This window comes from Trachurus japonicus, chromosome 19, assembly GCF_045865225.1.
Source record: "Trachurus japonicus isolate A0001 chromosome 19, Traja_1.0".
Classification (NCBI taxonomy): Eukaryota; Metazoa; Chordata; class Actinopteri; order Carangiformes; family Carangidae; genus Trachurus; species Trachurus japonicus.
Genome location: NC_140925.1, coordinates 2889215 through 2913405, shown reverse-complemented (window position 1 = coordinate 2913405; position 24191 = coordinate 2889215). Strand labels below are relative to the sequence as shown.

Genomic DNA, 24191 nt, shown 5'->3' with positions numbered 1-24191 from the left:
TGTTGTTTACATGTGGAGATGAAAAATTTCAATAAAAATTTAAGTTAAAAAAAAAAAAAAAAAAAAAAGTAGCTTGTTTTTAGACACTTTTTTTTTTACTTCTTTCAAGCTGATTTTCAATTGAAATAAGTACAAAAATCTGACAGTGGAGCAAGTTTTTCTTTCTTATTACAAGCACAAAAAACTTGCTTTGACTGGCAGATTTTTCTACTTATTTCAAGTGAAAATTTGTTTGAAACAAATGGAAATTATCTAGAAACAAGTTAATTTTTAGGTGATGAGTCTTATTTCAAGTGGAAAGAGATTAGTTTTGACTAAAATTGAGACATTTTGACAAGAAATAAGACAAATATTCTTGGAAAGAGTCTGAGCTTTTGCAGTGCATCACCATCATCACCATCAGATCAGCGTAACGGACACGTCAGGACTCTCAGCAGCGCGACGGTTCAGCTGCTCCTCGCCGCCTCCGTTGCCGCCGCCAACGAACCCCAGCCGAGCCACGTCGTTGTTGTCATTGCCGCTGCGGCGTTTCCACGGCGACTCGTCCCCCCTCATCGCCGCCGTCGTCGTCACTTGGAGGACTGGACCGTCTCCTGCAGCGACAGGCGGGAACGCGCCGAAGGGAGCGGCAGCATCACGGCCGACTGGACGCCGCTCAGTCGCCACGGCAACAGACCCAGGAAGTTGTTGTCGTGGTGGTGGTGGTGGGGGTCCAGCGTGAGGCTGAGGGCCCGCTGAGGGGGGGCCAGAGCAGGAGGAGGAGGAGGAGGAAGAGGAGGAAGAGGAGGAGGAGGAGTGTGGGTGGAGTGGGAGTGGGAGTGGGAGTGGGAGTGGCTCCTGGTCCAGAGGGAAGTAGAAGACGGAGGAGGAGGACGTTGGAGAGGGAGAGGAGTGGTCGCCGCGCTCCTGGAGAGAGAGAGAAGGAAGAAGGAGAGGAAGTTAGAGAGAGAGGGATGGATGGATGGATGGTTGATGGATGGATGATGGATGGATGGATGATGGATGGATTGATGTGATGGATGGATTGATTGATGATGGAACAAAGCAATGTTTTTATGAATAGATGATGGAGGGATGGTTGGGTGATGGATGGATGGATGGATGGATTGATGGATGGATGGATGGATGGATGGATGGATGGATGATGGATGGGTGGGTGGATGGATGGATGGATTGATGGATGGATGGATGATGGATGGATGGATGATGGATGGATGGATTGATGGTTGGTTGGATGATGGAACAAAGCAATGTTTTTATGATGGATGGATGGATGGATGGATGGATGGATGATGGAACAAAGCAGTGTTTTTATGAATGGATGGATGGATGGATGGATGGATGGATGATGGATGGATGGATGGATGGATGGATGGATGATGGAACAAAGCAATGTTTTTATGAATGGATGGATGGATGGATGATGGATGGATGGATTGATGGTTGGTTGGATGATGGGACAAAGCAATGTTTGTATGATGGATGGATGGATGGATGGATGGTTGGTTGGATGATGGATGGGTGGGTGGATGGATGGATGGTTGGTTGGTTGGATGGATGGATGGATGGATGGTTGATGGATGGATGGATGGATGATGGAACAAAGCAATGTTTTTATGATGGATGGATGGATGGATGGATGATGGAACAAAGCAGTGTTTTTATGAATGGATGGATGGATGGATGGATGGATGGATGGATGATGGATGGATGGATGGATGGATGGATGGATGGTGGAACAAAGCAATGTTTTTATGAATGGATGGATGGATGGATGATGGATGGATGGATTGATGGTTGGTTGGATGATGGATGGGTGGGTGGATGGATGGATGGTTGGTTGGTTGGATGGATGGATGGATGGATGGTTGATGGATGGATGGATGGATGATGGAACAAAGCAATGTTTTTATGAATGGATGGATGGATGGATGGATGGAGGGATGGATGGAGGGATGGATGGATGGTTGATGGATGGATGGATGGATGGGTGGATGGATGGATGGTTGGTTGGATGGATGGATGGATGGTTGATGGATGGATGGATGGATGATGGAACAAAGCAATGTTTTTATGAATGGATGGATGGATGGGTGGATGGTTGGTTGGATGGATGATGGAACAAAGCAATGTTTTTATGAATGGATGGATGGATGGATGGGTGGGTGGATGGATGGATGATGGAACAAAGCAATGTTTTTATGAATGGATGGATGGATGGGTGGATGGTTGGTTGGATGGATGCATGGATTGATGGATGGATGGATGGATGGATGGATGGATGGATGGATGATGGAACAAAGCAGTGTTTTTATGAATGGATGGATGGATGGATGGATGATGGAACAAAGCAATGTTTTTATGAATGGATGGATGGATGGATGGATGGGTGGATGGATGGATGGATGGATGGATGGATGGATGGATGGATGGATGGATGGATGGATGGATGGATGGATGGATGGATGGATGGATGGATGGATGGATGGATGGATGGATGGATGGATGGATGTGATGGATGGATGGATGGATGGATGGATGATGGATGATGGAACAAAGCAATGTTTTTATGAATGGATGGATGATTGATGGATGTGATGGATGGATGGATGGATGGATGGATGATGGATGGTTGGATGGATGAAAGGATGACGGATGGATGGATGGATGGATGATTGATGGATGTGATGGATGGATGGATGGATGATGGATGGTTGGATGGATGAAAGGATGACGGATGGATGGATGGATGGATGGATGGATGTGATGGATGGATGGAAGATGGATGGATGGATGGATGGTTGATGGATGGATGATGGATGGATGGATGATGGATGGATTGATGTGATGGATGGATTGATGATGGAACAAAGCAATGTCTTTATGAATGGATGATGAGTGGAGTGACACAGAGAAGATGAAGCAGAAGGAAACAGAGTTTTTTTCTCCTTGTTCACCAGGAAACCTCCTCCTCCTCCTCTTCCTCCTTATTCTTATAATATATATTCTTATTCTTAAATTAATTATAATTAATCTGATTTTCGATCACTAGACTTTTCGCACATTTTTTGCATCGTCCAAACCACCAAAGCATCAAAGAGGACGAGCTTGGACGACGTTTTCTGGTGATCAAGGAAATAATGAGTTCATCAATTTATAAGAAGAAGAAAAGAAAAAACATGCAAATCAGGATTTAAAGGGATATGCCAACATTTTTTTTCATGTCTTGCCTCACTCCTGAGTCCATGACCAGCAGATAGACACCATCCTTTCCACTGTGCGTGCAGTAACAAGGGAGATAGAGCCGCATCGCCCGTAAGCTCAAACACTGGAAGTGTATAGGCATTGTTAGCCTGCCTCCACCTAAAGTCGCTAATTAGCTTAGCTCAAACACTGGAAGTGTATAGGCATTGTTAGCCTGCCTCCACCTAAAGTCACTAATTAGCTTAGCTCAAACGCTGGAAGTGTATAGGTAGTGTTAGCCTGCCTCCACCTAAAGTCGCTAATTAGCTTAGCTCAAACGCTGGAAGTGTATAGGTAGTGTTAGCCTGCCTCCACCTAAAGTCGCTAATTAGCTTAGCTCAAACACTGGAAGTGTATGGGTGGTATTAGCCTGCCTCCTACCCGAGCAGAAATCAGCAGTCAGAAGCTGATTTCATTTTAGCTCTAAACTCTGTAAATATATCACTTTATCCACATTTCAAACATGTTTAGGTGAGAAAGTAGCCGTTTAGATCAGCAGCGTGTCGTTAATTTGTCTAAATACCAGCTGTTTACAATTTTGTTCGGACGAATTCGGCGCTACTCAAGCTAGCCGTTGTGACCAACGCACTTCTGGTTACTTTCACAAAATAAAACACCCGTTGCCCTTTACATACAGAAAACCATGACGATAGAATTTGTGCTTTTACTTTGAAATAGGAAGCTAACCTACCCTCGATGTAGCTAGCTTGAACCAAAATAAAGCGTCTTTGCTTGAACCCTCCGTTTTAAACGATCTCGTCCCGTTAGCGGCATTTGACCGCTCAAGATGCCTTACCGGAGAGTTTTGTCAGCTCTGAGACGAAGATCGGCCCGCCGGTTTCCGTTTAGAGTTGCTGAAGAGTTTCTCTGATGACTTTAGGTGGAGGCAGGCTAACACTACCCATACACTTCCAGCGTTTGAGCTAAGCTAATTACAGGCGATACGGCTCTATCTCCCTTGTTACTGCACGCACAGTTGAAAGGATGGTGTCTATCTGCTGGTCAAAAAAAATGTTGGCATATCCCTTTAAGGGTTAAACTTCAGCTCTAATGTTTTGTCTCATGGGGAAAGTGAAGAGCCAGAGATCACAGCAGCAGCAGCAGCAGCAGCATGACACAGCCGCTGTAGCTCTGTCGGCTCTTACAGGCTGCGTCTGCTGTGTCATGAGCTGATCGGCTCTTTGCTGCAGGAGGAGGAAGAGGAGGGAAAGTTGTGTGACACCTTATCTGCTGCTGCATCAACGCAGCTCAGAGACAGGAAGAGGAAGTGTCTGAATCCTCAACATCAGAGATGAAAAACATAAAAACATTTCACATTTATCTCACAGCGAACACTTTGCACTGCAAAAATTCTAAATCTTACCAAGAATATTTGTCTTATTTCTAGTCAAAATGTCATTTGTAGTCAAAATAAATCTAATTCTACTTAAAATAAGACTCATCACGTTAAAAAGTAGCTTGTTTTTAGACACTTTTTTACTTCATTCAAGCAGATTTTCACTTGAAATAAGTAGAAAAATCTGATAGTGGAGCAAGTTTTTCTTTCTTATTACAAGCACAAAAAACTTGCTTTCACTGGCAGATTTTTCTACTTATTTCAATTGAAAATTAGTTTGAAACAAGTGAAAACCGTCTAAAACCAAGTTAATTTTTAGGTGATGAGTCTTATTTTAAGTGGACAGAGATTAGTTTTGACTAGAAATGAGACATTTTGACAGGAAAGAAGACAAATATTCTTGGAAAGATTTTGAGTTTTTGCAGTGTATAATCTGGATTAGGACCGGGTCCAGTTTGAGTCACAGATTGAGGGTCACACTTCCCTCCTGAATGAAATGCTGTGAACGGTGAGTGTAACACACGAGGGTTCATGCAGTTACAAGCAGCGACACATACGAACGAGTGATGCTGCGGTTGCCAAGGAGCAGGACGGGGGTCGAGTGGCGGTTGCTAAGGAAGCTGAGAGGCAGCGGGGCGTTGTGACTGGACGATGGGCAGCGGTGGGAGGGAGGACAGGAAGTAGGAGGCAGCAGCAGCAGCAGGGCTCATTTAGGGAAGGTTAGTGCGTCACTGTCAGACCTCACTCTCTGAAAACCACACACACACACACACGCACACACACACGCCAAGGAGAGACAGAAACACAACACGACAGAGGGTTAGCGGGGAAAATAAAGAGAAGGCTTGAGATGAGTTTTTGGTTTTTTTGTGCGACGTCCTGCTGGAAGTCAAGTCAGGAACTCTGTAAAATGTTAAGACACAAAAAATATAAACACACAGCCGGAGATGAAAAGTGAAACAGGGAACAGACGAGAAGACAGACCGTTAAAAATGAATGAACGAATGAGAAGGAAAAGTGTCGTTGGACCCGACTCAGAGACGAAGGGATGGACAAGTCGACCACACGTCAACGAAACGTGGAGGAAAATAAAAAATGAATAAAGAAGCCGAGTCAGTGAAACAACGATGATGTTACGATGGTGAATGGTCAAAGGGTCAAAGGTCAACTAACTCACTGACTGATCACTGTCCTCTTATATCAAACAGATTACGAGGATGAGGATGAGAAGCAGGATGTTTGTTAAAGGGATAGTTCAACATTTTGGCAAATTGGCCCATTGCCATAATCCCTATAGTCATAGAAGTAGGTTTGTTACCTTTAATTGTGGGTGCAAGCTATTTTTAGAACGGCGGAGCAGAGCCGCGAGCTGCTCAGAGCTACGCTACGGAGGCTCATTATGGGATTTCTTGGTTTCCCTCATCAAACTCATCAAATACACAATCCAACAACTCCACAACGCTCTGGTGGACAAGTTGTGACCTGCACATTCACCACGCTATGAGATAATAACACAACGTTACCACACAGAGTTGTTTTAGAGGGAAATTCATGCAAAACAGCTGATGCGTGTTGCCTTCAGGGACAGTTTTTCATCAACAGTCTCTGTATTTCCCTCTAAAACAACTCTGTGTGGTAACGTTGTGTTATTATCTCATAGCGTGGTGAATGTGCAGCTCACAACTTGTCCACCAGAGCGTTGTGGAGTTGTTGGATTGTGTATTTGATGAGTTTGATGAGGGAAACGAAAAAAAATCCCATGAGCCTCCGTAGCGTAGCTCTGAGCAGCTCACAGCTCTGCTCTGCCGTTCTAAAAACAGCTTGCACCGACAATTAAAGGTAACGAACCTACTGCTATGACTATAGTGATTATGGCAATGGGCCAATTTGCCAAAATGTTGAACTATCCCTTTAATGCAGCTGGATGCGTCAGAGTTTTTACCTGTTTACAGGATCAAACCCTGAACCTACAGACCTCAGATCAGCTGTTAAAGGGCGATTCCACTGTTTAAACAGCAGGATGATGAACACACACTACAGGTTCAGAGAGGAGGCCTGTAGCGTGGAGAGGGGGTGATGGGGGGGAGGGGGGGGCTGGTGGTGGTGATGATGATGGGGGGGGTCAGAGAGAGGCCATGGTGGAGGGGGAGGAGGAGAGGGAGGGGGGGGGGCTCCACATACGTGCTGCATTCACCACTGCAGAAGGGCGTATACCTCTGTATACAGGGGCTGGACAGGCGCCGCGCCTGACGGATCTGAAAACAGTTTACAGCAAATAACATGAAGAGTCTGTTTCCAACACACACACACACACACACACACTACAACACACACACACTCTATAACACAACTGTTCTGCATTAACTCGTGTGTTGTTCCTTTATTACGCAATGAACACAGAGGAAACGCTCTCCTCTGATTGGCTGCAGCATTTTCCTCATCACACTGCAAAAACTCAAAATCTTACCTAGAATATTTGTCTTATTTCTTGTCAAAATGTCATTTCTAGTCAAAACTAATCTCTTTCTACTTAAAATAAGACTCATCACATTAAAAAGCAGCTTGTTTTTAGACACTTTTTACTTCTTTCAAGCTGATTTTCACTTGAAATAAGTAGAAAAATCTGATAGTGGAGCAAGTTTTTCTTTCTTATTACAAACACAAAACAACTTGCTTTCACTGGCAGATTTTTCTACTTATTTCAATTGAAAATTAGTTTGAAACAAGTGAAAATGATCTGAAAACAAGTACATTTTTAGGTGATGAGTCTTATTTTAAGTGGAAAGAGATTAGTTTTGACTAGAAATGAGACATTTTGACAAGAAAGAAGACAAATATTCTTGGAAAGATTTTGAGTTTTTGCAGTGCGCTACATGACTCTGCTGCTCCCACTTCTTTCAAAATAAAAGCACAATTTATTACAAAATTGACTTATAAAGTGATAATATTAAGTTTATATGGCGATAAAAAATGATTGTAGCTGCTGTAAAGTTGTGAGAATTTCTCACATATGAAATGTTATATAGTTTTAAATGTAAAATGTAAAGACTAACTATGACTCTGCTGTGTCACATGAACAGGAAACAACAAGTCCTGATCTAACTACATGATTAGAAACCAGATCAACACATAACGTCTGTGAACAAAATCCTGTTAACAAACCAACAGGCCACTATCACACCTCAGTCTAAATGTTAATGCAGACCAGTTTGTCATAGAAGTTCATTATAGTTGTGAAATCTTTCTGTTGTTTCTTCTGAAGGATGATTCTGTGGTTTTGGAAACAAACTCTTCAAACAGAGAGAAGAGACAGAGGGAGGAGTTAGAGCGGAGAGAGAGAGAGAGGTGTTGTGAAATGCTGTGTGTGTGTGTGTGTGTGTGTGTGTGTGTGTGTGTGTGTGGTGTGTGTGTGTGGTGTGACAGGCATTTTTTTTTTTGCATAAAGAAAACTGAAACACTTGAAAACTCAGTCAGTCATCATCATCATCGTCATCGAGTTGTAAAAATCCTGAAAAAGTCAGAAACACTGATTCTGTTCAAACAGGAAACATTAAAATGATTCAACTAATAAACTTCAATTATTAAAAAAAAAAAGATTCTTAAAGCAGCTGCAGTCATTTCTACTGCCACAAGGTGGAGCCACCTGATTGGTGGAGTTTCCCTTCATGTAGAGTGAAGACCAATCAGAAGGCAGGATTCAAAATATCAAGAAAATGCTTTGTTTTTTTTTGTTTTGTGTAAGTTTTTCATTTTCAGTTCAACATAAACCAACCAACCTACAGCTGAGTCTTATATGTGTGTGTGTGTGTGTGTGTGTGTGTGTGTGTGACTATTTCCTGCTCCACTTTAACCACATACAGTACATGTCTATGACACAGCGTGAGGAGTGGGACACCTACAGTGTTGGCCGAGCGTCCGGGGCCTCGCTGGGCCACGATGGCTCCTGAGATGGCCTTGATCCAGCTGTGCATGTCCTCGGGACTGTCGGCCTGACACACGGGAGGGGAGAGGAGGTCAACACATGGTGAGAAATAATATTTACATCATTATTTAAAGGGGACATATTATGGAAATATCACTTTTTGAAGGCTCTTTAACATATATTTGGGTATTTGTTTTGCCTTTCGGCCCCCAAAATGTGAGAATTGACAAAAAATATCAGTAATTTCAGGCTCCCTAGATTGAAATCCATGTGGTTTTACAAGATGTTCCCTCAGTTGTCTTCCAGTGATGTAACTAGTTTTCAAATCTGCATAATACCACCGCTACCTAGCCTTGCGTCACCAGGCTCTTCAGACAAGCGAAGAGTCTGGTGTCCGTTAACTTTGAATGCTGTCTGCATTCTGGTTCCCGTCTGTAGCGGATACCAAAATCACAAAAAATTCACCAAAATAAAAGTGTTCACCAACATAAAACTTACATACAACATAAAATAGACATTAACTTGTAATACAATAAAAGCAAAATGTTAACTTAATGGCTTGGGGACTTTCTTGTAAATTATATTCCTTAAAGGTGCCATATGTAAGAATGTGGCCAAAAACGGTTACTGCAGTCAAATTCAAAACACAGCGATCTCGTTTTTTCTCCCAGTCGTAGCAGCAGCTCAGTGGAAGCAGACCGGAGGCTGAAATGCCACTGACGCCACCATGACTGGGAGAGAGGGCTAGGTGGCGCAACATGTAAACACGTAAATTCAAAACATAAACATGATTTGCAGTCTGCAAAAAAGATTTTAAATGCGAATACTCTGGCTGTGCTATTGTTGTTGGTGAGTTCATCATGTTATATGAACATTATTCCTGAGTCTCTGTGACATATTAGGAGGATTTTACGGCCAGTTGCTTTAGATTTCTTACATACTGTACCTTTAAATTAAAGAGTTTCACCGCATTTTATTAGCTCGGTGCTTTTATTTTGACGGAAAGGCCTGTGTCTCTCGCCCTGGATCCGTTTCCTACCAAAACAGCGAGTCAACGGCCCCAGACTACCACCGTCCTACCTGGTACCAGTAGAAGGGGGCGGGGCTAGCAGTGGCTCATTTGCATTTAAAGGGACAGGCACTGAAACCAGCCGTTCTTTTGAGAGGATGAAAAGAGCTGTGATGTTTGATCCTTGGGGGATTTTGACCGAAACACGTCACAGACACGTCTTTAAGACACCTGGGAACTGTTTTAAGTTGTGGAAAATTAGCAGAACACTCCTTTAAAGGCTCTTCCTGTGTGTTACCTGTATGTAGAAGGTTCTGGAGCTGGTGACCGTCTCAAACAGGTTGTCCCTCATCATGAGCTCACTGGACAGAGACACAGACACAGACACAGACACAGACACAGACACAGACACAGACACAGACACAGACACAGACACAGACACAGACACAGCTGTTATTACTGACACATCTGGAGAACAGCTGGCGGTGTTCGCCTGCTGACTGAGCCTCAGAGTTATCTCACCTCTGTTTACACTCCTGCACCTTGTGGATCTCCTTCAGGGGGACGACCCTCAGCGCCTCCCGCTCCTGTAGACGACGGACAGAGGAGTCACTCTACGGAAGCCCAGAGCTGCCAATAATCCATACATTTGATTTGTTTCGCTTATGTTAAATATTCAAAATATATTCAAATTTTTAATGTGTCTTCTTTGTTTTTGCTCATCCACCTATACCAGCTTATTATTATGTCCCTCGTCCACTAAAGGGCATTCCAACCAAATCTGTTACAATACAATACAATACAAAACAAACTTTATTGTCCCTGCAGGAAAATCTGACATGGACAGTCATGTGCCACAAGTACTGCATTACATTAAGTACACATAACAGATAAAAAACCAGTACATTAGACATTCCTCGCACAGTTCTCACATACACACAGATAAATATAAATATGGTAGATCAAAAGGACTGATGAAAAACTATTAAAAACTCAAATAAAGTGCAGGACTGTCTGGAGCATGTTGTTACATAACATTTGCAACACACTCAAGTTTTACCAACTCAATATAAAACTTCAAGAAGGGAAATCGAAATATTATAAGTAGTGGTCTAATCTCTCTCTACGGATCGACACTCAAGTGGTCCGCGGATCGATCGATAAAAAAATAAAAGAAGGTGTGCGTGTAGCGTGAGAACACGTAGGTGAGCCTCGGTCAAATAAACTGGCAATTAAAAGAACTCCGGTCGTAAATTTGAAGCTGCAGCTCTACGTGGCGCACATCAACAACAAAATAGTTTGTTTTATCAACATCTATACTTCCCCGTAACCCCAAACGTTGCAACGCACAATGTTAATTTGCATCGTCGTGGAAGGAACACGTTTCCACCTTCAAATGTTCTCATTTTTAAAATAATTTGAATTCTGTTGAAAAGCGAAGTTCGTTCTGACAGCTCTAATTCTGAGGGATGAAGTTATTAGATTGAAGGGTTTTATGATGCACCGATCGTTATTTTCCTCCAATGAAAAGTCTGTACATGTTGTTGTTGTTTTGTGATCCTCCAACTAATGATGTCGTTATCTTTGGAAAACAAAGTTTCGTTTTGTCGAGATCTCAAGGAAATGTTCCTGTGACCTGAGGAAATGAAACGTATGAATGTCTTGTCTTCTTCTGTACGACTCATCTCATCCTCTATCAACTCTGTTCACAGAGCTGAACACATCCATCCCATCAACCACAGTGACTTCAGTCTGAGTGGATGTGGAGCCAGAAGAACCAATCAGCATCATGATGTCGCTTCGCTGTGACCGACTCATCACAGACAGAACTGACAATTAAAGGTTATTTAAAGAGCTTTGATATGTGCAGCAGCGTAAAAAAACCAACAGAGACTTTCTCCTCACACTGCAATAACTCAAATATCTTACCAAGAATATTTGTCTTATTTCTGGTCAAAATGTCATTTCTAGTTAAAACAAATCTCATTATACTTAAAATTAGACTCATCACATTAAAAAGTAGCTTGTTTTTAGACACTTTTTACTTCTTTCAAGCAGATTTTCACTTGAAATAAGTAGAAAAATCTGACAGTGGAGCAAGTTTTTCTTTCTTTCTTATTACAAACACAAAACAACTTGCTTTCACTGGCAGATTTTTCTACTTATTTCAATTGAAAATGAGTATGAAACAAGTGAAAATGATCTAAAAACAAGTTAATTTTTAGGTGATGAGTCTTATTTTAAGTGGAAAGAGGTTAGTTTTGACTAAAATTGAGACATTTTGACAAGAAAGAAGACAAATATTCTTGGAAAGATTTTGAGTTTTTGCAGTGCACAGGCCGAACAGGGAGCGTGGAGTTAGTGTGTGGTGTTTCTGGAGCTGTGAAGATTGTGTGTCTGCAGTGACACGAGTGTGTGTGTGTCCATGTGTTCATGTGTGTGTGTGGTGAACTGAGGCTATTTACAGTTTGTTTGAATAACTTTCATGTGTCACCCACGCTCGTCCTCACAGGTTTAACTGACGGCAGCTGACGACTCGTTCACTCACACTCACACACTTCAGGATATTTTCAGCTTGTGAACAAATACAGACACACACACACACACACACACACACACACACTGCAAAAACTGAAAATCTTTCCAAGAATATTTGTCTTATTTCTTGTCAAAATGTCTCATTTCTAGTCAAAACTAATCTCTTTCCACTTAAAATAAGACTCATCACGTAAAAATTAACTTGTTTTTAGATCATTTTCACTTGTTTCAAAGTAATTTTCCATTGAAATAAGTAGAAAAATCTGCCAGTGAAAGCAAGTTTTTTGTGCTTGTAATAAGAAAGAAAAACTTGCTCCACTGTCAGATTTTTCTACTTATTTCAAGTGAAAATATGCTTGAAAGAAGTAAAAAGTGTCTAAAAACAAGCTACTTTTTATGTGATGAGTCTTATTTTAAGTAGAATGAGATTTGTTTTGACCAAAAATAAGACAAATGTTCTTGGTAAGAGTTTGAGTTTGCAGTGCACTCTCATAAGTTACTAATAGTTTTACTGTAATAGACGTGTGTCTTTTACATAAACTATAATTACTCTACTGTAGCGTCTATAAAAGAGAAAGCAATGCATTGTGGGATTTGCAGAAAGCAGCATCAACTTTGTTCCATTGTCACACAATTACACACACGAGCCTGTGAATACCTGTGGAGTGGAAAATATAGAGGCATGAACACACAGCCAGTATGCACACACACACACGCGCGCAGGGTGTGTCCATATACTACACACACACACACACACACACACACACACACACACACACACACACTCAGGCTGCGGTCGGGACTCGCTAATCCGTCCACACGAGGATCATATGAGGAGGAATTCAGGAAGCACGCTGCTGCATGTAGGGACACACACACACACACACACTCCCTGAGGGCAAAACAAGCCTCGCTACACACGCACGCACACACACACACACACACACACACACACACACACACACACACACACACACACACACACACACACACACACACAGGATTGCTCCACTGATTTCTGTCAGTCTGTCATTTGTACAGTTTTATTGCAGCATTAACTTGTAATGAGCTGTGTGTGTGTGTGTGTGTGTGTGTGTGTGTGTGTGTGTGTGTGTGTGTGTGTGTGTGTGTGTGTGTGTGTGTGTGTGTGTGTGTGTGTGTGTGTGTGTTTCTGTTGCAACACGATTGAGAAACTCAAGTCAAACAGTTTCTCACCAGGTCAGACTTGTAGTAGCTGAGGGCGTTTTCATCCAGCATGAAGTACCTCCTCTTCCAGTTCTTCATCTGAGGAAGAGGAGCAGCTCCATCAGTCACAACAACCATCAACTGTTGTGTGTGTGTTAGTTAGTGTGTTAGAGTGTGTGTGTGTGTGTGTGTGTGTGTGTGTGTGTGTGTGTGTGTGTTCTCACCACTGCTCCCTGTTTGACACAGTAACCGGCCTTGATGAAGCTCTGGTCCTGAGCTCCTCTGGACAGGAAGTAGGGCAGCTGGTTCTGACATCGCTTCAGACCTCCTCGCTCCGCGCCGTTCTGCCCCTCGCCCTGCTCCTATACAACACACACACACACACACACACACACACACACACACACACACACACACACACACACACACACACACACACAAAGATGCAGTCAGTGTATATGTAAGGGATGATGTATAGTTCGGAGGTTGTTATGGAGAAATAAACCCCGACAGGTTGTATGGAGCGGAGAGGTTTCATACATCCTGAAGGGGTTTATTTCTCCATAACAACAGACCAACTATACATTATCCCGCTTATTACACGGTTTACGAGTGAAATAATTAATTTGAAACATAATGTTGATCAAAATACGACTTTCATCGATTTAAAATTGCATCATTTAGCGAATCTACAAGACTGCACGTCCACTGTTTTGCTGAACCTCTTCCCGTTCGTGCATTTGGAGCCTTTAATAATCAATCAGTGGATCGATGGATTACCATACACGTGTTACGATGTGTGTAGTTGTATCTATCATAAACAAGAGACTACAGGTTACGGGGTGCGTTTGTGCCACCGAGACGAGAGGAGAGCTGTGACACCGGGTCAGAGGCTCTGATCGCAGGTTTGGTTTCCAGCCACGATGTGGAAGGAGCCTCCACTCTCCCTGTAACAGGTTACAAGTCATTTATCTAACATCACTATTAGTCCGAAGCTGTTTAATGACGGTAAAAATGAAACATAAGGTAAATATCCTGCATAGTTTCTCTGTTCTGTGCTGCGCTGATCAGAGCGGCGTCCCTAGCAACGGTCTGTTATACTTGACGACGGTCATTACGGACTGTAGAACGCAGCGATGGACAAATCAGAGAGCAGCATTCAATAGAGCCGTGTAATAAAAATGTAATACAACATCCATGAAACTTCCAGCTCCGTGTTTGGTCTCCACCAGCTCTGCTGCAGGAAACTAAACTGCTTCATGGTGCAGACGTAGCTACAGTTCAACACACACACATTTATTTTTTTGTCGAGCAGAGAAATTTGAATAGAGCACAATGAAGAAATGCAGAAGTGAGCGGCTTTTTCCTCTCAGCACTAATTTATGGAAGTGTCAAATCATCGACCTGCTGCTCTGATGTGACCTGAGACTGAAAACAGCACAACCACAAACTAACAGCCATGAGAACTGTTTTAATCCTCTCCTATTGGTTCTTCTTTCTTATTTAAACCTGCTGTGTGTGTGTGTGTGCACTGCAAAAACTCAAAATCTTACCAAGAATATTTGTCTTATTTCTAGTTAAAACAAATCTCATTCTACTTAAAATAAGACTCATCACATTAAAAAGCAGCTTGTTTTTAGACACTTTTTACTTCTTTCCAGCAGATCAAGTTTTTCTTTCTTATTACAAGCACAAAAAACTTCCTTTCAGTGGCAGATTTTTCTACTTATTTCAAGTGGGAATTAGTTTGAAACAAGTGAAAATGATCTGAAAACAAGTGAATTTTTAGGTGATGAGTCTTATTTTAAGTGGAAAGAGATTAGTTTAGACTAGAAATGAGACATTTTGTGTGTGTGTGTGTGTGTCGATGTTTGTTCCACTGGACGTGTTTTAAAAAGTCAAAGTCTTCCAGTCGTAGAGGCTCAGACCGGCCGTCACTTGTCTGTGCTGATGCATTATGGGTCACGTGCCTGTGGCTGCATACCAGCACGGACAGGACTGAACCTGCTGCTGATGCTGCTAATACACCACACACACACACACTCTCTGCAGTGTGTGTGTGTGTGTGTGTGTGTGTGTTACCTGTGTGGCGGTGATGATGGGGACTCCTCCTATGATCTCGGTCCTGTACGAGACCTGTTTCGTGGCTCCGGCCGGTTCCTGGGAGGCGTCCGCGGCTGCCTGGCCCTCGCCCGGCTTTGGCACCTGGAGACACAACGACGCTCAGTCACCTCACCTCTTTAAAGGAGAATTTTGCTAATTTTTGACCCCTAAATCGTTGTCCTGATGGTCACCCAGTGTTGGTTGGAGCAAAAAACGTGACTAAAATTGATGCAGGCAAACCAGAGTTACCATGGCTACCCGGCGCTAGGGATAGCCACAACGCTAACCTATGGGGGCAATTCTTTCAACCACAACAAACACTCAGAAAACAATCAAATATCTCTGGTACATGACTGGAATCCTTACTGTGCGTTCACACCAAAAGCTTCCAAAGCGTCAAAAACGCTCGAGGCTTCAGACAAGACAGCTCCCAAAACAGCAAATATTTTCAGCCGCTTTGGCCGCTCGTCACGTGACTGATGTCAAAGTTCGATCGCGCAGGTCATTGGGGAGCCGAAATACAAAAAAAAGAAAAAAAAGGCAGGCAACGCACATCTCTATTCTGACAGGTTGCCGCCGAACCACATCATAGCTAATTACCCTAAAGTTAACCAGGGCTCAACTTCTCGTCTGGTGACGCTTTGGACGCTCAGTGTCGCCAGGCTCTCATTGAAAATGAATTGACTTCTGGCGTTTTGACGCTTTGGAAGCTTTTGGTGTGAACGCACAGTTAGAGACACCACTGAACTCATATAGTGTAGAGTAGAAACAGTATAAACTTTGTGTTTTTGCATGTAGCCACTCACCTCAGATAGCCCAACTCTGAAACATCCTGGAAAGACATTACTATCCCATCACAGAGAGAAACTAACACTTTGTCCTTGTTGTGATGATTTCTTTACTAAAATAAACGGTGGAGCAGTGCAGTGGTAATGTCCAAAATATCTCTGACCGTTTATTTTAGTAAAGAAATCATCACAACAAGGACAAAGTGTTAGTTTCTCTCTGTGATGGGATAGTAATGTCTTTCCAGGATGTTTCAGAGTTGGGCTATCTGAGGTGAGTGGCTACATGCAAAAACACAAAGTTTATACTGTTTATACTGTAACTATGAGTTCAGTGGTGTCTCTAAGGATTCCAGTCATGTACCATAGATATTTGATTGTTTTCTGAGTGTTTGTTGTGGTTGAAAGAATTGCCCCCATAGGTTAGCGTTGTGGCTATCCCTAGCGCCGGGTAGCCATGGTAACTCCGGTTTCCCTGCATCAATTTTAGTCGCGTTTTTTGCTCCAACCAACACTGGGTGACCATCAGGAAAACGATTTAGGGGTCAAAAATGGCCGGAATTCCCCTTTAAGGATCTTTACTGACTGCTGCTGGTTTTGTGTGTTTGTCTAACGAGTCAGTTTGTGTTTCTGTGGGATTTATAAACATATAAAACACCAGCAGCCTCTTCCTTTGCCACGCTGCTGCACCATGGACACACACACACTGTAATTTATTTTGACTCCATCCTGCTGCCAGAAATACACACTATACACTACACACTATACACTACACACTACACACTACACTACACTACACTACAGCACCAAATGTGGATTCATCCGCTGCTGCTAAAACTGTCCCAAACACAAATTAACGACTTCCTCCTCCTCGTTGGACCGGCGAGTCGGCGACTGATGAGACCAGAGCTGCAGAGTTTTTGGGAAAATAAAAGACTGAAGCTGAAGATTCCTGCAAAAACTCTAAATATTTGTCTTATTTCTTGTCAAAATGTCTAATTTCTAGTCAAAACTAATCTCTTTCCACATCACCTGAAAATTAACTTGTTTTTAGATCATTTTCACTTGTTTCAAACTAATTTTCAATTGAAATAAGTAGAAAAATCTGCCAGTGAAAGCAAGTTTTTTGTGCTTGTAATAAGAAAGAAAAACTTGATCCACTGTCAGATTTTTCTATTTATTTCAAGTCAAATCTGCTGAAGTAAAAAATGTCTAAAAACAAGCTACTTTTTAATGTGATGAGTCTTATTTTGAGTAGAATGAGATTTATTTTGACTAGAAATGAGACAAATATTCTTAGATATTTGATATTTGAGTTTTTGTAGTGTGCGTTATCATGAAACATGCACTCGGAGCTGCAGAGATTCCTGACACTGATCTGAGGTCAGTGCAGCAGCAGCAGCAGCAGCAGCAGCAGCAGCAGCAGCAGGTGAACATGAAACCCTGACTCACTCTAACACACACACACACACACACACACACACACACAGACAGACACACACACACACACACAAACACACACACACACACACACACACACACACACACACACACACACACACACACACACACACACACACACACACACACACAGACACACACTCCTCTGGCCCTTTACACTCTGTTAAGCCTGAACTCAATCTCTCTGGCCTGATGGGTGATTTTCCATCTGCTGCAGCCGGAGGCAGAGACCGAGCAGGAGAAACAGGGTCACCTATTGATCCATCTGTGTGTGTGTGTGTTGGTTTGTGTGTGTGTGTGTGTGTGTGTCTGTGTGTGTATTGGTATGTGTGTGTGTGGTTGTGGGGGCTCACAGTAATCTTGGTGGCGTTGTTGAGAACACTGATCCATTCCACCAAATCCTGCTGGTCGTTGGCCTGCAGATAGAACTTCCTCATTCCTGCATTAATAACTTCAGGAAGAGAGAGAATGAGAGGAGAGAGAGAGAGAGAGAGAAAGAGAGAGAGAGAGAGAGAGAGAGAGAGAGAGTCATCTTCTTGTCATTGTGAAACATTAGACTAGAAAACGCAAGAGGAAGAAGAGAGGAAACACAACGAGCTTCATGCAAATCATCACGATCTAAAAATATCAGTTTGTTTCTGGATTCTCTCAGAGCCGGAGGATGTGCGTGCGTGTGTGTGTGTGTTTGTGCCGATGTTAACATCCCATCCAGATGCAAATAAACACACACACACACACACATGCACATGCACATGCACAATACACACACACACACACACACACACACACACAGGTCAGGTCAAGGTTATTGTACAGTTTCCTCCCATTGAGTGACAAAAAGCTACTGTTGGCCACCGGAGGAAAAACAACAAGTGGAGAGGGACAAAAGAGAGGAAATAAACCTAACAGGAGAGGAAAGGAGGGAGGGAGGGAGGAGGAGAGGAGGGGAGGAGGAAGAGAGGGAGGGAGGAATAGAAAGGACAAGGAAGGGCAGAAGGGGGAAACAAGGAAGGAAGGAAACAAGGAAAGACTGGGTATGAAGGAGAGAGGAGAGGAAGGAGAGAGAGAAGTGTTCTCTGTTACAGTGAATGGCCTGACAATATACTGTATACACTGCAAAAACTCTAAATCTTTCCAAGAATATTTGTCTTATTTCTTGTCAAAATGTCTCATTTCTAGTCAAAACTAATCTCTTTCCACTTAAAATAAGACTCATCACCTAAAAATGTACTTGTTTTTATATAATTTTCATTTGTTTCAAACACATTTTCACTTGAAATAAGTAGAAAAATCTGCCAGTGAAAGCAGGTTTTTTGTGCTTGTAATAAGGAAGAAAAACTTGCTCCACTAGCAGATTATTTCAAGTGAAAATCTGCTTGAACAAAGGAAAAAGTATCTAAAAACAAGCTACTTTTAATGTGATGAGTCTTATTTTAAGTAGAATGAGATTTGTTTTGACTAGAAATAAGACAAATATTCTTGGTTAAGATATTTTAGTTTTTGCAGTGTATATGTATATGTATAGTAGTATATGTAAATATACTGTATATATTTATGTATACTATGATGGTTGATCTGCTGCTCTGACCTCAGATCAGTTTCAGCTTCACGCAGACAGACGAGGACGACGAACACAGTGAAATATCCAAACAGGAAAAACTTTATCGTTCTGTCTTTGTTACAGTTCCACCTCGGTGGGATTAAAAAAGCCGTGACGCGTCCATGGAAACAGAGACAGAGACAGACACAACAGAGGATGGACAGAGCAGGAGAGGAGGAGAAGAGAGGAGGAGGTGAAGAGAGGAAGAGGAGGAGGTGAAGAGGAGGTGAAGAAGAGGTGAACTTACCGAAGCAGAACTCTGCCTTCGGTCTGAGTTTGGTGGCGTCGCTGACCTGAAGGAGAAGAGACGACGACAGTCAGAGACACAAACACACAAACACAATCTGCACTTCCTTCACTCTATCCCTGATCATTTCATTTTTATTTATTGAACTATTGTTGTTTATCTGTATTACTACTTATTAATTGTAATTTTGCTGCCTCTTGGCCAGATCGCTTTTGAAAAAGAGATTCTACATCTCAACAAGCTTTACCTGGTTAAATAAAGGTTTAAAAAAGGAGCTAATTAGTGAAGGAACCAGAGAATAAACTAGTTATATTTTATAATTACAGATAATCCTTGGCATTTTAGTTAATTTTTATATGTGTTCGCTTTCTTTTTTATTGTTTTATTGCATGTTTTTACTGCATCCCATTACTGTAACCATTACTAGTGTTACTTGTGTGTTTTATTGTACAGCACTTTGGACGACTCGGGTTGTATTTTTAAATGTGCTGTATTATAAATAAATATGTATTGTATTGTATTGGTTCATAAATTCATATAATAAATGATGTAATATACTGTACACTGGGTTGATTTGTCCTCGTCCATCATCACTAATTAGCTGCACAGGTGAAGCTGAAGCTGATTGGACGGTGAGTCGCTCTGCAGGTGTTTGGTGTGTGTGTGTGTGTGTGTGTGTGTGTGAACTCACCTTGGAGATGTAGGTGAGGTTGAGGGATCCCACTCTGTCTGCACCTTTAGGCAGATTCTGGACAAACAAACACAAAAATTAAATCTGGTTTTATTAGAAAACAGTTGCTAGTTATTTATTCTCTCTATTAGAATCAATACCAGACGTTTCCTGACTGAGTTAAAGACAAAAACAGCTTCAATATGATATATATTCAATCAATATAACTTCCAATCAGTGTGCGAGAGTCAGGAGAACACACACACACACACACACACACACACACACACACACACACACACACACACACACACACACACACACACACACACCCTGTCTAAAGGAAGGAGGCGTCCTGAGATGTTTTCATTCTCTCATGGAGACAAATCTAAACATTAACAGAGTTTCTAGATAAATATTCATATAAATATTAGTTTTTATCAGTCGGAGTTAAAATCTGAGTCTGGTGTGTTTGAGGAATTTCCCACTGTGGGAAATATGAGCACTTATTATAACCTACTACTTACTAATCAGCTTTTCAGTTTCTGTTCTGCTTCCTGTTTGTCCACTCGGTTGGACACAGTTCACACACACACACACACACACACACACCTGTGACAAGTTTTCTTTTTTTTTTTTTTTACCGCTCCAGCTGATCTGGTTCCTCTTTACAAACCTTTTTCCTCCAAACCTCTCACAGTGTTAATGTTTTAGTTTTGTCCATTCAACGACCCACAAATCAGATGAACTGATGAAATGTGTGTCTCAGCGAGGGTTCCCTTATTAAAATACACACACACACACAGTGTAGTTTACTCTGACACACACACACACACACACACACACACACACACACACACACACACATACACACACACACACACACACACACACTGTGTCCCGCTGCCCTAAATATTCAATAGAGCACAAAACGTGTGAAATGCAGCGTCTCCTCCTCTTTGACAGTTGGAAGCTCAGATTCAACCTGAGTCATAATAATAAGAATAATAATTAATATGAATGTGAAAGTTTCATTATTAGATTTTCTGATATAATTAAAGGGATAGTTCAACATTTTTGGCAAATTGGCCCCATTGCCATAATCCCTATAGTCATAGCAGTAGGTTCGTTAACTTTAATTGTCGGTGCAAGCTATTTTTAGAACGGCGGAGCAGAGCCGCGAGCTGCTCAGAGCTATGCTACGGAGGCTCATGGGATTTCTTAAAGCAGATATCAGTGGAATGTTTTTGTTAATATAAGTCCTAAATAGTCCTATTTTCCGTCAGCAATCACTTACATGAAGTATTTCAGCCTAAACACGAGTCTCTCCGTCACTCTGCTCTGCTGTAACCCGAGGAGAAAATTTTCCTTGTGGGATACAAGTGTTATCCAATGAGGGGAGAGAACGGCATGAAGGGCTGTGTGTGCAGCCAAGGGATGCGCGTGAATGTGGTGACGTAGCACGAGGACCAATTGATGCCTGACAAGGGCGGGGGCTGCTAACTCATGGTGCGTTCAAGGAAACTCGTACTTTGTGTTTTTCCTTCCTGTGAAGTCATACCAGTTCGATCTGGTACGAGTTCACGGGTCGGAAGTTACGAGTGGCCGTTATAGGGAACTTTCACAGACAACAGGACGGTAAAAACACGAGCTACGGGTTACCTGGAACGCTACCAAGTCGTAGTTGTGACTTGAAGCTGTAACTTACGGTTTCAAAAGCCTGCCTTGAACACAGCATTAGCCGAAACGGCCGTGCCACTGATATCTGCTTTAATTTGTTTCCCTCATCAAACTCATCAAATACACAATCCAACAACTTCACAACGCTCTGGTGGACAAGTTGTGAGCTGCACATTCACCACGCTATGAGATAATAACACAACGTTACCACACAGAGTTGTTTTAGAGGGAAATACAGAGACTGCTTGGTGAAAAACTGTCCCTGAAGGCAACGCGCATCAGCGGTTTTGCATGAATTTCCCTCTAAAACAACTCTGTGTGGTAACGTTGTGTTATTATCTCATAGCGTGGTGAATGTGCAGCTCACAACTTGTCCACCAGAGAGTTGTGGAGTTGTTGGATTGTGTATTTGATGAGTTTGATGAGGGAAACCAAGAAATCCCATAATGAGCCTCCGTAGCGTAGCTCTGAGCAGCTCACGGCTCTGCTCCACGGTTCTAAAAACAGCTTGCACCGACAATTAAAGGTAACGAACCTACTGCTATATGACTATAGGGATTATGGCAATGGGCCAATCTGTCAAAAATGTTGAACTATCCCTTTAATAGTTTTTTTTTTTTAATAAAATGAACCAAGATGGAGAATTTTGAAATCTACCTCTGCTGCTGTTGGGCAAATAAATAAACTGATAAATGAAACTAGATGAAGGAGGAAGGAAGGAAATGAGTCTATTAATGTCTCCTCATAGAGGAAACACACACACACACACACACACACACACACACACACACACACACACACACACACACACACACACACACACACACACACACACACACACCTGTGGGTTGTCCATGTACCACAGCAGACTGCCCTGCTGCGTGTCCAGGATGAAGTATCGCCGTAGGAACCGGCCGCTGCTCTCATTCTCCTCGATGTCCAGGAAGCCGCAGATGCGATTCTGTCGGTCCACGTACGGCATCGCAACCCCGAGCAGCTCGGCCCGCCCCGGGGCATCACAGGAACGCTGCTGCCCCCAGGGGGAAGGAGGGGGGGAGAGGAGGAGACAGGTGAGCAACAGTATCAGGTGCTACGTGCTCTTTGCCCTCAGTCTCACTGCAAAAATTCAAACTCTTACCAAGAATATTTGTCTTATTTCTAGTCAGAATGTCATTTCTAGTCAAAACTAATCTCATTCTACTTAAAATAAGACTCATCACATTAAAAAGCAGTTTGTTTTTAGACACTTTTTTACTTTTTTCAAGCAGATTTCCACTTTAAATAAGTAGAAAAATCTGACAGTGATCAAGTTTTTCTTCCTTATTACAAGCACAAAAAACTTGCTTTCACTGGCAGATTTTTCTACTTATTTCAAGTGAAAATTAGTTTGAAACAAGTGAAAATGATCTAAAAACAAGTTAATTTTTAGGTGATGAGTCTTATTTTAAGTAGAAAGAGATTAGTTTTGACTAAAATTGAGACATTTTGACAAGAAATAAGACAAATATTCTTGGAAAGTTTTTGCAGTGCTGGTCTGAAGGAGCTTTTTAATTCCTTCAGTCTCACTTTAAAGTCAACAACATGAAGCAACTTCAGTCCTGACGTCTGTGTGTGTGTGTGTGTGTGTGTAGCTTCAACAACATCTGGATGAGTCAGTGTCCAGATGCCTTTAACACGTCTCACACAGAGACAACGTGTTGCTACAGGCAGGTGACCAACACAACACAACACAACACAACACAACACAACACAACACAACACAACACAACACAACACAACACAACACAACACAACACAACACAACACACACTGCAGGTTTTAGTTTTAATTCTACTTTGGTAAAACAAGAGGACTGTCAGGAAAACACCTGGAAAGTCCTGAGTGTGTGTGCGTTGCAAGATAGACATGGTTAAAAGTAGGATTAAAGGGATAGCTCAACATTTTGTCAAATTGGCCCATTGCCATAACCCCTATAGTCATAGCAGTAGATTCGTTACCTTTAATTGTCGGTGCAAGATGTTTTTAGAACGGCGGAGCAGAGCCGTGAGCTGCTCAGAGCTACGCTATGGAGGCTCATGGGATTTCTTGGTTTCCCTCATCAAACTCATCATCAAATACACAATCCAACAACTCCACAACGCTCTGGTGGACAAGTTGTGAGCTGCACATTCACCACGCTATGAGATAATAACACAACGTTACCACACAGAGTTGTTTTAGAGGGAAATTCAGAGACTGTTGATGAAAAACTGTCCCTGAAGTTGCAGGTCACAACTTGTCCACCAGAGCGTTGTGGAGTTGTTGGATTGTGTATTTGATTATAAAAACAGCTTGCACCGACAATTAGCGGTAACGAACCTACTGCTATGACTATAGGGATTATGGCAATGGGCCAATTTGCCAAAATGTTGA

General features: G+C 42.2%; 1 protein-coding gene across 4 annotated transcripts; it reads right to left on the bottom strand.

Annotated features, from left to right (window-relative positions):
• Positions 1-383: 383 nt before the first annotated feature.
• Positions 384-22803, bottom strand: plekha1b (pleckstrin homology domain containing A1b). Of its 4 annotated transcripts, none has more exons than XM_085761608.1 (12): positions 22621-22803; positions 20121-20177; positions 19430-19475; positions 17936-18033; positions 15316-15438; positions 13458-13595; positions 13264-13332; positions 10033-10097; positions 9809-9872; positions 8479-8568; positions 6761-6834; positions 536-906 (listed from the first exon to the last, which is right to left on the bottom strand). In XM_085761608.1, exons 1-12 carry the CDS (start codon positions 22759-22761, stop codon positions 570-572), a joined length of 1302 nt encoding a protein of 433 aa, XP_085617734.1. In that variant the 5' UTR covers positions 22762-22803; the 3' UTR covers positions 536-569. The 4 variants fall into 4 exon arrangements, with proteins under 4 accessions (XP_085617733.1, XP_085617734.1, XP_085617735.1 ...); XM_085761609.1 differs by having other exon boundaries at positions 6794-6834; XM_085761607.1 differs by lacking the exon at positions 6761-6834 and having other exon boundaries at positions 384-906.
• Between the last annotated feature and the right edge of the window lie 1388 nt (positions 22804-24191).

Excerpts from the sequence above, each read along its gene's own strand:
- plekha1b (XM_085761607.1), bottom strand. The coding sequence starts at position 22,761 with ATGCCGTACGTGGACCGACAGAATCGCATCTGCGGCTTCCTGGACATC. Across the intron at positions 19,476-20,120 it reads ACCTCACCTACATCTCCAAG|GTCAGCGACGCCACCAAACT; the intron begins GTGAGTTCACAC and ends CTTCTCCTTCAG. Across the intron at positions 8,569-9,808 it reads CCAGAACCTTCTACATACAG|GCCGACAGTCCCGAGGACAT; the intron begins GTAACACACAGG and ends CCCGTGTGTCAG.